The sequence below is a fragment of the Falco rusticolus genome, chromosome 3 (assembly GCF_015220075.1).
Source record: "Falco rusticolus isolate bFalRus1 chromosome 3, bFalRus1.pri, whole genome shotgun sequence".
Lineage (NCBI taxonomy): Eukaryota > Metazoa > Chordata > Aves > Falconiformes > Falconidae > Falco > Falco rusticolus.
Window position 1 is genome coordinate 11832710 of NC_051189.1, and position 12331 is coordinate 11845040.

Genomic DNA, 12331 nt, shown 5'->3' on the forward strand with positions numbered 1-12331 from the left:
CGCTGGCATTCAGAAATTTCAAGAAAAGAAGGAGCTCCTCTAAATTTGTAGACAAGGAGATCTAGAAACACCTCTGTCCATTTTATCTTGTTGGACGCATCATCCATTTGGGTGCTACCAGCAGGCAGCACTTAAACTGGTGTCGTGAAAAGTAGGGGAAGAGCTAGGAAGGCAATAAGGGCCTGCAATGGGACACAATGCATGCAGAAGTCTGCCAGAAGGAGAAAGTCCCCATAAGCAGAACCAAGTAGCGTTTTTAAAGAGTGTCTGATAGCCAGGGATCCCAGTGCCAAAGTGGAAGGCCACAAAAGGGAGTCAGTAGTGGTTGTTGGGCTCAGCTAGGCTCTGAGTGGGCCACCTCCTCCTCCAGAACCTGCAGCCACTCCACTCCACTGGTCTAAAAAAAAAAAATCTAGATGGGGTTTGCTCTCTTTCCTTCACTCTACCCATCCTGGTTGCCCGCATGCCACCAGCCTTGGTGGACTTGTCTCAACCCTTGACTTGTTCCCTCCCTACCAGCTGGTCTGACCCACCAGATCTTTGCCTTCTCATGTCCAGTGAAACTCGTTGAGATATAAATTGCTCCTTCTGCTTCCCTTTTCCTGTGCCAGCTTGCCTGGTGGTAAAGACAGCAATGGCTTTGGCCCATAGCCCAGCTTTCCTGGAGTTTTTTGAAAGCACACAATGTATTGCAGGTTCTTCCCTCTGTGCAGGGTATTCCTGGAGCATATGTGCTCAAGGCATTGGGATGAAGTACGGCCACCACAGTCTCTACCAGTGCTGCCAGCCCCTGCCATTAGCAGCTGGACATTTCTTCCTTCTTTTGGTCCTTCTCTTCCCCTTCTCCATCATAGCCTTCCTTCCCTTCTGTGGTTCTCTTTGGTGAGATAAATTTAACAGTACGTTCTGCTGGCAAGTTCACATTTTGACATCTGTCATCCCCAGGCTCACCAGTATGCTCAGCTCAATGGGCATCAATGTCTTCTTGTCCCTGCCCAGCACTGTGGTGTCACTTCCTTCATTTGCTTTGTTTCATTCCTGTGTCTGTTAAATAAAATGTTTAAAACCGGTCACTGGCCTTCAGAGTTCATGGTACAAAACATGAAGCTGATGGTGAATCTTGGGCTGGTCATCATCTTGGGAAATCAGTTGCTTTGTAATCCAGGCAGTGTGAAACATCTCAAAAATGTGCATCTTTCCACATACTTCAGACAAACCAAAGATCTCATTTAGCTGTCAAATACTACATCTCATCCAAAAAAACCCAATGAAACAACCATCCTTCAATTGTTTGGATGAGCTCTGGTTTCCCCCAGCACACAGCTGAGCTGGTGATGCTGCCAAGTCTTCCTTTTTCTTTTGTATTTTGTTTTCCAGAAAACTGAGCTTGCAGCACTGGCTATGACCAAGAAGCTCTGGGCTGTTTGTGTTAGTCTCTGGCTGCCTGCCCTTCCTCTTCTGTGTAGACACCCACAAGCCTCCTACAGAGCTTTTCTGTCTCCCCTCAGCTGCAGCTCTCACAGAGAGGAGGGAACAGAGAGCCTGGAGTGCAAAGCAAAACAAAGCCCAGCACAATCAACCCTTTCCATGCCAAGAACATGGTTTTATAGAAACCATCTCACAATCTCTAAATGGCTGGGGTTGGCAACAGCTGTCAGATTGGATTGGCCCTGGAAAAAAAAAAAAAAAAAGAGGGAAATAGGTATGGGGACATCTTCTTTTCCAGCTAGACCAGGTCCATGAGTAGGCAGTGTGAGGGCAATACCCAGCACAGTGCTCACCATGTTGACCCCCCCTTCCCTTCTCCTTCCCACCTCCACGCTGCTTCTACCCTGCTTCTGCCTTTCGTCTCTCAGCCACGTTGTCTCCTCTCCACCTTTTCCCCCAGCTCAGCCAACACATCTGAGCTGGGTGATAAAGGATGCTAATTTCAAAATGTGATACCCCTACAAGAGCAAAGAGCCAGAGGAGTCAGAAATTGTTCACCAATGAGGCTGAAGGAATGTCCAAAATGTTGCCAGAAATAAGCTTTACCTCTGCTTACTTGTTTACAAACTGCTTGACTGATGCGTGATAACCAACTTAACTGCAAAGAGAAGATACTGAACATCCCCTCTGTGCTGACACAACTATTGAGTTTTACCTGTGTTTCAGGCAGGGTGGGTTGTTATTCCTCAAAGTGCTTTGAAACTCAAAGAGACAAAAATATATCTTCAAGGATCTCTTCAGAGCTGTAAGGATTTGAAGCCTGAGCATGGTAAAAGGGCTGCCTTTTATGTGTTTTCTTAGGTGACTTGGATGTCTGGGGACATTTAGGATTCAAGTAGGCTTAGGAAATCAATGGGAGTTCAGCACCTAACTTATTTAGATGTTCTCAAAAATCCCAGGGGAAGCTCAACTGCAAAGCATGACTCTTTGAGAGCAGTAATTAACCCAGAGGAACAGACTTTTATTTCAGCCGGCAATGCCATCACAGGGAGCTTTTGCTAACCCATCACAGTCCACATGCAAAGATGTAAGTGATACTGGCTAGTACACCCAGGGATATCGCTCCATAGCTGCTTTGCTTGCTACTGACTCCATTCACATTGCATAATGGTTTCTCACAGCAAGAAACCCTCTGATAGGTTTGGTTTTGTTGATGACTTGATGCAGGACACGTTGGAGAACACATCTTAGAGATGACATATTTAGGCTGGTTGGGCTCTAATGCAGAAGAGAAGGGGGGACAGGGAAAAAGAAAGAGTAGAATGTAAGAATCATTGTTAAAATGTTTCCATGGCTAAATCTGCATTGGTGAATAAAAGAAGACCAGGCACTAGTCCCCCAAGGCAAATATGTCCTCTGCTCAGGGCTAGCAAGTCTGGCCATGTCCACACTGCTGCAACATGATGCTGTGCTGATCTTCTCTGGGCTCCGTGTTTCATCTGTCCCTAAAGTAGAATTAGCATGTATTGGTGGCTTTCATTTCAAGATGCCTGAAGCAATGCTCTGGCTGGGTTGCTGTCCACCAAGATGGTTTCTCTACAGCATAAAACCCAGGGGGAATGCACTGTATGACCTAAGATTTGGTCTGAGAGCATGTGGAGATGTTTAAGGGTACAGAGTCCCAAAGACAAACCTGAAGGATTGTGCATGGCAGTAGGAGTCAGCCATGGCGCAGTTTTGCCCAAACATTTTTAAAAACAACCCTGGGAGTGAATATTGCCATAGCAGGAGCTAGCTGGGGAAGCCCACCATGAAGCAACATGTGCACACAGCCCCAGGCTCGAGTTCACTCACTGGGGCTTCTATATGTATCTTCAACATTTCCCTAACACCTGGTAACAATATCAAGCGTGTATTGACACTGCAGTGACTGCAATAGTGTTTATGTTGGTGTTTCTTAACAATTGGTGATGGGGGGGCTATTTTTTCTATACTTTTCCATATGCAGTCATGGCTGGGATGAAAGCCCATTCCTGGGACTGCTCTTCTACAGCAAAAATAAGGTGTTATTCAGAAACGTACTTGTTCCAATGTTGTTACGGACAGTCACGCAGTATTTGTCTTCCTTTGCACACATGGAAATGGACAAACAGTTCTTGTTGGACTCTTGTTCTTGGCACACATAGCACATAAATGGATAAGCTAGTGGGGGAAAAAAAAAAAGCACCTTACATGGTGTAGGCACCACAATACCTACAATCTAGATATCTCCATTTTCCTAGTTACAGCCTGATGAATGCTTGTGTGTGAATGACCAGTGACTTTCTTTATCCCCTGACCCGTGGCAGCAATGTTAAATCCCTCTCTGTCTCATATGTCTCAGACTGCAAAGTGTTATCGATCTGTTTGCAATCTCTGGCAGCAGTAGATGTGAGTAGAATTCAAGGATTTGGGGTCTTTTATGATGGAGATGATTGCTGAGCAACAGCTTCTCTGTCCTGAGGGCTCTGCTACATGAATTGCCAATTACTGCTCAGTCACTCCTCCTGGGCAAGCGTAGGCAAGGCTTCCCGGGGAGAACTTGAGGATGCCTGGAGCGTTTTGAGGAGGTGGACAATGCCCAGTGTCCTACTCCTTCATCTAGCTCAGAGACTACTGTCACGTATGGTATCCTTTCTTGTGGTCAGACGCCATTAACTGAACTGGCCTAACCCCAGTCCTAGAAAGTCTGGTGAAAGTAGTTAGATGCTCTGTTGAACTTCTGCATACTGCTGTAAAATCGAGAATAAATGGGAAGTCTTGACCAAAAGAGTAGTTTAAACTGGTAAGCACAGATTTGGTGAGATAACTCATACATCTGCAATACAGATATAAAAGATGACTGGCAGGAAGGGCAGGCAGCGAGGAGTTGTCTCTCCTGTCAAGACTGTACATACTTGCCCTCAAATCCAGAAGATGGTAGGACAGCCCTCTGGAAAGCCACTGTAAGGTAATGGTAAAAAGAAGAGCCTGGGAACCACAGCCTGGGTAAGAGACCACACCAAAGTGTCTGCAGAACAGCACCCAGCTAGGCAGATTGATTTATAGGTTTTATGGTGGTGATTGGGTTCTGAGCTTGCAAAATCACCCAGAGCAAACTACGTGGTTTTGTGTGTAGGGGAGGAGATGAGTTACTTTAAAAGCATAGACATTTTTTGAAAGGGAAGCAAACACAGTGCAGAATGCTGGCTAAGTTCCTGGTAAGTCTGGGGACAGTCTGTCAGTATGGAAAGAGCAGAAAGGATCTAGAGGACACATTCCTGTAAGTGCAGTTTTGCCTGATAAGAGGTTGGCAGTAAGAAAGTGGAAGGGCAGTGTAGGTCAGAGAGACCATTAAATGAGAAGTTCCTAATGAAAGGAAAGAGAAGGGAAGAGAAGGGAAGGCAAGGAAATGAAAGGCAAGGCAAGGAAAGGACAGGAAAAAGTTATTGACTGCTGATGCTAAGAGGGCCATAACACTATATAGCTTTTTTGCTTCATCCATCACTAAAAAAGTTGAATCTTCATGTACAGACTAAAGGAGATGCAATAAGGTTTTACCAAAATTTTTGGCACAATCTCGAATTATGTTGTTATGAGCAAGCCTGGGAAACACAGGCTAGTGAAAATGCAACAGGATGGGTGACAAGCCAGACATGAAAAAACCCTCACAGGGTAGTTCACAATGGTTATGATATGGAGAAATAGTGTGAAATGGGGACAATGGACACCGACTGTGATTGTATATGTCTACTCAGGAATGTGGGTATGGTGACTAGTCATGGGTGCGGTGTCTGGTCACATAGGCACACAGTTTTGAGGAGCCTGCCCCTCTTCCTCTAACAAAGGGGCTATTTAAAAGAGAATGAGAAAAGGATGAGAGACATTCAAATGCTATCTAGAGGGAGGGAGTGCTAAGTCTCCTTGCTGGAGAAGATCGGATGGTCACAAGAACATGAATCACCTACAAACCTGCAAGACCAGCACATTCCAGGCAAAGGACCGATAAGCTAATTAACACACGAAGCGAGAGTAAGTGGGTTTAGGTAACGAATATGTATAGGCGTTAATTGAATATTCATTTGTTTTATTGTATAAATGTGAGATGGTTTGTCACTTCGGGCATGCACGCTTGTGGAGGAGCGATCCCCCGTGCATCTGCGCGCAATAAACATACCTACTTTATAACTTTTGAGTTATAGAGTCTAATTCTGCACGTCAGTTATTGGTCAAACCAACTGGAGCACTGTTTGCTCATAAGGTTTAACAAGCATAAGGTTCTCCAGCTGTGCGCTCAGATCTGTACAGTATCATCACCAATGACAGACAGGATGGGACAGAGGATGCATATCCCATTTTCAGATGATGTCAAGGACAAAATAGCTGAAAGCCCTGTAAGTAGAGTTCTAAGTGATTTTGACAGATGGATGTAATAAAATAATGAAAAAAAGAATGAATGCAGTCAAAAAAAGAGAATTATATTACATCAAGATAAAAATTAGCCACTTAAATGTAGGATGAGGAACAAGTGGTGGAGTTACAATTAAGGATTGCAGTGTAAACAGCAGGAGTCAACCGTGTCACACTACAGCAATGAAAACAAATGTCACCCAAGGGAACACAGGCAGCAATGTCATCTGCAAGATATGCAAAGTGGCCTTTCCACTCTGGCAAGGCCTCAGCTGGAACACCGATGACCAAATCTGTATGCAGTACTTCAAAAAATATGCAAAGCTTTTGGAGCTAAACCAGAGGAGAGGAAGGAGAAATGGTCAAAGATCCTGAAAACATGACCTCATAGAAAAGATTTGAAGTATTTAGTTTGTGTATTGAAAATGAGGAAATGCTGAGGAAAAACACAGTAACCTTCATGCAAGCAAAAGAAGATGCAAAGAAGAAAGTAATGAACTGTTCTACACATCCTATGGTAAAAACACAGAGGAACAATACAAAAATAGATATTAAGAGATATTAAGACTATCCTTCTGAAAGGATGAGAGCCTGCACAGTTCCAGGCTGTGGAATCTTCTTTGTTGAAAACTTTCAAGGTCATGTTAGGCAAACATCTACCTGGTTTGATCTGGCATTGGAGCAGGGAAAAGAATCATGACCTTTTAAGATTTCTTCTGGACATACTATATCTAGAACAGTGAGTTCATGGATGGAAATGGCAACAGATCCTCTTTGGTGGGCTGAGAGATCAACAGTTTTGATCAAAAGTTGCTTATTAGGGTCTTGAATGGGACTCCAGGTACATGAGAAGGATCAAAAAACAGTTATCTCCAAGCTTCCCTCTGCCCTCTATCAAGCCAGAAAGCTGCAGTCTCTTACTCTTGAATGTGAAAGCCTTCAAATAGAATTATTAGCTTTCTCTGATCTGGACTGGGCTACAGAAAGGTGCTGTATGAAACCCCTGTCTTTAAGTCCATTTGGAAGCTGATGCCAATATAAAATGTTGTCAGCCTACTACAACAATAAGGTTTCCCACCGTGAATGTGTGCTACCAGAATCTTGGGTCTCTATTAGCTTTCCACTTCATCCTGCGTAACACTGAGGATGTTGCCTTTGATAATTACTCTCCTCTGTCCTTGTTGTGTCACTGCGTTTAGGAATTATGGGCATAACACCCTTCCTTTTGTTAGAATTTAATACTCCTTTTCCTACCCCAAAACTGGTCGAGACTTCTGGTCTTCCAGGCATGCTGCAGAACCATCTGTCCAAAAAATGTAGGAGTGGGGGGTTGATACATCAGAGAGCAAGAATTAATTAGAGGCCTCTTTCTCAACCCCTGCTAGATATGTATCATGGTTTCTGGGAAACTACCAGGTGTGGGGGAAATATTGGCAATCAGGTCATTATTCCTACATGCAAGTAGCGATGTAGCAACACGTGTATCAGGTCCAGAAGGAGGACACACATCCAGAGTACCTCAGACTTCCCTTTGGGAGAAGGATGCCTTTAACATGACATATGCACAGAAAAGCTCTTTCACATCTGTCTCTGATTTAATCTATAAGAATTCTCACTGGTGCATTTCCTAGGGAGCAAGACACATGGCAAACCACGTGGCTCGCTATAGTGGAGGAAGCAGCAGTACAGAAAAGCCTGTAAAATACTGAAACGCTGATATGGATAAAAAAATTACATGTTTTGTTATGCTTTCCAGCACTTCCAACTTGCATCATTTGGGAAGATCCCATAGATTGCTGCATGGATATAACCTGGCATCCAGAGTCACACAATTAGAGCTCTATCATTCAATATTGCCTGATGAAAAGAAGAGTTAGTTTATCGGGATCTGATTTCTGCAGTAAATCGTTAATCAAGGTGCAGAAGGGAGTTGGTGGCAATATGGCTGCAACATGGCAATACTGCAAAGTTGGTGATAGCCCCCAGATTTTTGCCATGAAAAGTTTTCACCATCTGCTCTATAAGCCTTATCATAGCAACATTACAGGCTCACCTTGCTCCACACACAGGACAGTAGCCAGTAAGGTGACAAGGGTAGTCTTCATCTCCACCAGATCTTCTCAGCTGGACTGGGAAGATGTTTGGAGGGCAGCTTATATACCTGTTGAATGGCAGCAGTTTTACAGGTTCCAGACGGCTCACGGGTGGACATGAAATCAACCTAAGGGTGTGTAATGTTCATGTGGGAGTTCTCCATGCTGGAGCCTATGGAAGAGGCTGGCACCTTGGGAAAAAGCCCTTTTGGCAACACATTTCTTGCTCTTCCAGTCATATGAGTGATAGGAAATGAGGATCTGCTCTCCTCCAAGTTTCTTCCTTTCCTTCCTCCCAGCAGAAGCAGCAGCTGCACTGATGAAATAGCAGAGCCCGGAGGCACGGGGAGATAGTCCTAGCAGTGCATTTTTCTAATCCCTTTGGACAGTCAGCATGTGATGTACCAGGGTTCATACCGTTAATTTTCTTTAATTATTCCACAGTACCAGAAGCTCAGACTCTCAACTGGCCTACACTGGCTTACCACTAATAAAATCAGTGTTTTATGCTAAATTAAATTAGCTAATGGCTAGTTAAAAGGAAGATTTTCCTCAAATTTTCATGTCAGTCTTCATTTCTTTATCAATTTTCCATTACCTGTAATTAATCCCTCTGCTTGCTCCTCTCCTGGTTGTAATATTCAACTACCTTATACACTTTTTATTCAATGATCTTTTGCTTCTATTTCAAGGATCCTTTAGGTGGTTTGCTTTTCTCCATGCCCAACAGTTTCTGGAAGTCAGACCTCCATTTATGATACCACAAACTGGCATCCTGGAATTGCTGCTCTACTTTGAGAAAAGCCATTTTGCAAACTGTCTCTTTTTCAATCTCTTCTCTTAAATCAATCCTTTTTCTTCTACTCCTCTGTGTTGCTCTCCTGAATTTCTTAAAATCTGTTTCTGACATTCGGGAAAATAGACCTTAATACAAGATGCATCTTGTAAAAGCTCGAGCTGCCATCTCAATAGAGCTTCTTCCAAAGTGAGATTAATCCTGGACAGCAGGTAGCAGAATGTGCAAAATAAAGTATTGCCAACGCCACCTTTCGCTGGCAATTATGGAAAACTTAGCAGGCAGTTCCCTAGAAGTAGCTATCAGTAGGATATTTTTGTCTGTTTCTAATATGAATGACTCCAAGACTGGATGGTTTCCTTATCCATGTGAGTTTCTGACACCTTTTCAGGCCCTCCTGACCTGCTCCTAGAATGACATCATCTAGTGGTGAATTCCAGAGTTGTTCAAGCCTGATGTCGAAACAGATATCCCCGCTCTTGTTTCTGGAGGCTTGTGAGGTCAGCAGGGGACATACTAGTGATGATCAAACCATCTGCTTCTCATCTGCCCTTTGCAGAGGGTAATTCGGTTTACTGCCCACATGTGTTAATAAACAGGTTGTTCTTCATAATTAGTGGGTGTGTCTCCTCACTGGTACTTTGCAATGAGGGTAAAAGGGGGCAACAAATTTTTCCTTTTTTTGATCTTATTAATTATCCCATAGACTTCTGTTATGTATATTCTTTTCCCTTTCTACTCGAATGAAAGTGCTTTAATTATTGCTGCATCGCCCCTCATACTGACTTTGCCAACAGCCATTTGTTCCTACATGAACCTTCTTGCAATAAGATGTTGGCTCAGTGCAAGTCAGCTTTGAAAGACTGGTGAGGCTAAAACATCACCAGCACTGCCAACAAATGTCTACTAAGGAGAAAAATTTGAGTAGGAAACAAGCTTTTCTACGTCAAAGAGTTATGTGGGAGCTGTCCCCAGGGCATTAATGTCTTCATTAGCAGCTAGGCATACTAACAGTGGAGCATGCCCTCTTCCCAGCATCTGGAGAGCAATAATTTTGCACCACATTGACTGTGTCACAGAAATTTGTTCTTTCTCAAGAGGACAGATTACAAAACTCAAAAGCAGTCAAAGGCAACACTTAAGCAGCTAGCTTGAGGACGGTGTCTCCTGCTGCCTGGCATCACAGCCTTCAGCCTGGAGGAGGGCCTGGAGCAGGAAATCCAGGGATACCAAGTGAGAAGTGAGATTGAGGAGGACTGCGACTGCAAAAAACTCACGGAAGCTGAGTCACCTCTGTAATCTCATCGCTACCCATTCAGGAAAACTAAAATGGACCTCAAAATGAAGCCATGAGTTGTCTGTATGGCAGCAGAGAAGCAGATAATTTTGAGAAATGGACACTTTCGTCACTTTCCATGGCTTCCAGAAGCTTTTAAAATGCAGTGAAGACCTTGCTTTGATCTTTTGCTTTGTCATTGATTCACTTGGTGTTAATCAGATCTGGGCAAAGAAGCAGAGAGAAGGGGAAGAAAATTCAAGTTGGGGGGGGGGGGGAAGAAAAATTATTCAAGGAGAGCAGAAGGCAACACATGCCATTCAGAATCAACAGTGATAAAACCCTGAATGAGAGGAAAAAAAGTCCCTGTACTCTGCCCTGGTGAGACCGCACCTGGAGTGTCGTATCCAGTTCTGGGCTCCCCAGTTCAAGAGAGACAGAGAACTGCTGGAGAGGGTCCAGCAGAGGCTACAAAGATGATAAGGGGACTGGAGCAGATATCTCCCTTATGAGGAAAGGCTGAGAGAGCTGGGCCTGTTCAGCCTGGAGAAGGCTGAGAGGGGACCTCATCTATCCATACAAATACCTTAAGGGTGAGTGCCAGGAGGGTGGGACCAGGCTCTTTCCAGTGGTGCCCAGTGACAGGACAAGGGGCAATGGGCATAAACAGCAACACAGGAGGTTCCATCTGAACATAAGGAAGATTTTTTTTCCTTTGAGGTTGACAGAACACTGGCACAGGCTGCCCAGAGAGACTGCGGAGTATCCTCTGGAGATATTCAAATTCTGCCTGGGTGTGATCCTGTGCAACCTGCTCCAGGAGACCCTACTTTAGACAAGGGTTGGACTAGATGATCTCCAGAGGTCCCTTCCAACCCTGACCATTCTGTGATTATGTGAAAAGAAGGACTAAGGTTAAACCACCTCCCACAGGTGCCTAATGTAGGCAGGGGGAGGCCTCCTTGGCTGATTCAGGTCCTGGCCCAGTGACTCAGAGCACTGAAAAGTGAGCTGTTAGATAATCCATACAGAGAGAGCCAGCTACCTCCGAGGAGCAATCCCAAGTATTTCAATGAGACACCCATCTTTTTCCTGAAAGCCCTACAGGCATCACAGATGTCTCTGCAGGGCAGCTCTCATGCAAGGAGTATGCAACCATGGGAGCCAGAGAATAAGAAACCCCGGGTGGAAGGATGTGGAATTAGGCAGCAGCACCTGTGTGGGAGATGTCACACAGGGATTTCTCAGGGAGGCTGGCAGAGAGAAGTCTCCTCTTACACAACACCCATTGCCAAGGGAGGGTTCACTAAGGGAGCTTTCATGGTTTTAGGACCTCCTGTGCCTCAAGGCAGTCGCTGCTCCCACCTTCAGTTAGGGACTGTTTTTATGTAACTTGAGATGTGGGTCAGCCTTTGGCCCACATGCGTGGGTTGTTTTTCTGGGCAGGAGGAAATGCAAAACCTATGGGATCAGGGAGAAACGGGGCAAGAGGGAGGCAGGCTGGGGCCCATGGAGGGAGCTGCTCCCTTAGGGATGGGACTCCTGGCTTCCCAGTGCTGTTCATAACTTCTCCATGCAACAGCCATAAGTAGACCATGAAAACCTCCATGGCAGAAGCAGGCTCTACCACGTGCCTTCACCCCCTTTGCCCACACATTTTCATACCTTCCTTCACATGCCAGGTTCCCTCCCAACCCAAAAATGGAGGCACCCGCCAAGTTCAGGCGGCACAAAACTGAACCTTATTTTAAACCTGGATGCCAAGAGCAGGACTGTTCACAAGCTCAGAAGGACAAGATCTGTGGCAGTAGTAGCCCCAGCTTGGCCTTTGCCTGTGCCAGACAGCATGGTCCCTAAGAAATCCTAAGCCTGTGGGTAGAAAAGTCTGAAGACTACTTTAAATAGTTCAGTTGTTACCACCTTATGATCTGGGTGTGGAGCAGAGTATGGCTATCCAAGACCACAGTACAGTTCTTGGCTCATTCCAGGTGTTCAAATATGTGTGCCACTTGAATATCTCCAATTCTGGCAGGAGGGGAAGAAAGTTGAACGGAGTAGATTGGGCAGAAGACTGGAGCCAGCTCAGCTGGGGGATGGCAGTGCAATAGAAACTGTGGGGACAGTGGAGAATCTGATGGCTAAAGATGGAATATCCTTGGGCAACCTTGCATTTGCACTGAGGAGGAAAAAGATGAAGTGAGGCTGTAGCAAGAAAATAGAGGTTGGAAGTAAAGCCCAGACTAAGACTGGATGAAGAAGCCAACTAGGAAGGTTGGGAGAGAAGACAGTCAGGGATTGCATAGCTGGGGG

General features: G+C 45.0%; 1 protein-coding gene across 1 annotated transcript; it reads right to left on the reverse strand.

Annotated features, from left to right (window-relative positions):
* Positions 1-2494: 2494 nt before the first annotated feature.
* LOC119144268 (lymphocyte antigen 6E-like) lies at positions 2495-7961 on the reverse strand. Its single transcript, XM_037379390.1, has 3 exons — positions 7910-7961; positions 3511-3630; positions 2495-2706 (listed from the first exon to the last, which is right to left on the reverse strand). The coding sequence occupies exons 1-3, from the start codon at positions 7959-7961 to the stop codon at positions 2495-2497; spliced, it is 384 nt and encodes a 127-aa protein (XP_037235287.1).
* Between the last annotated feature and the right edge of the window lie 4370 nt (positions 7962-12331).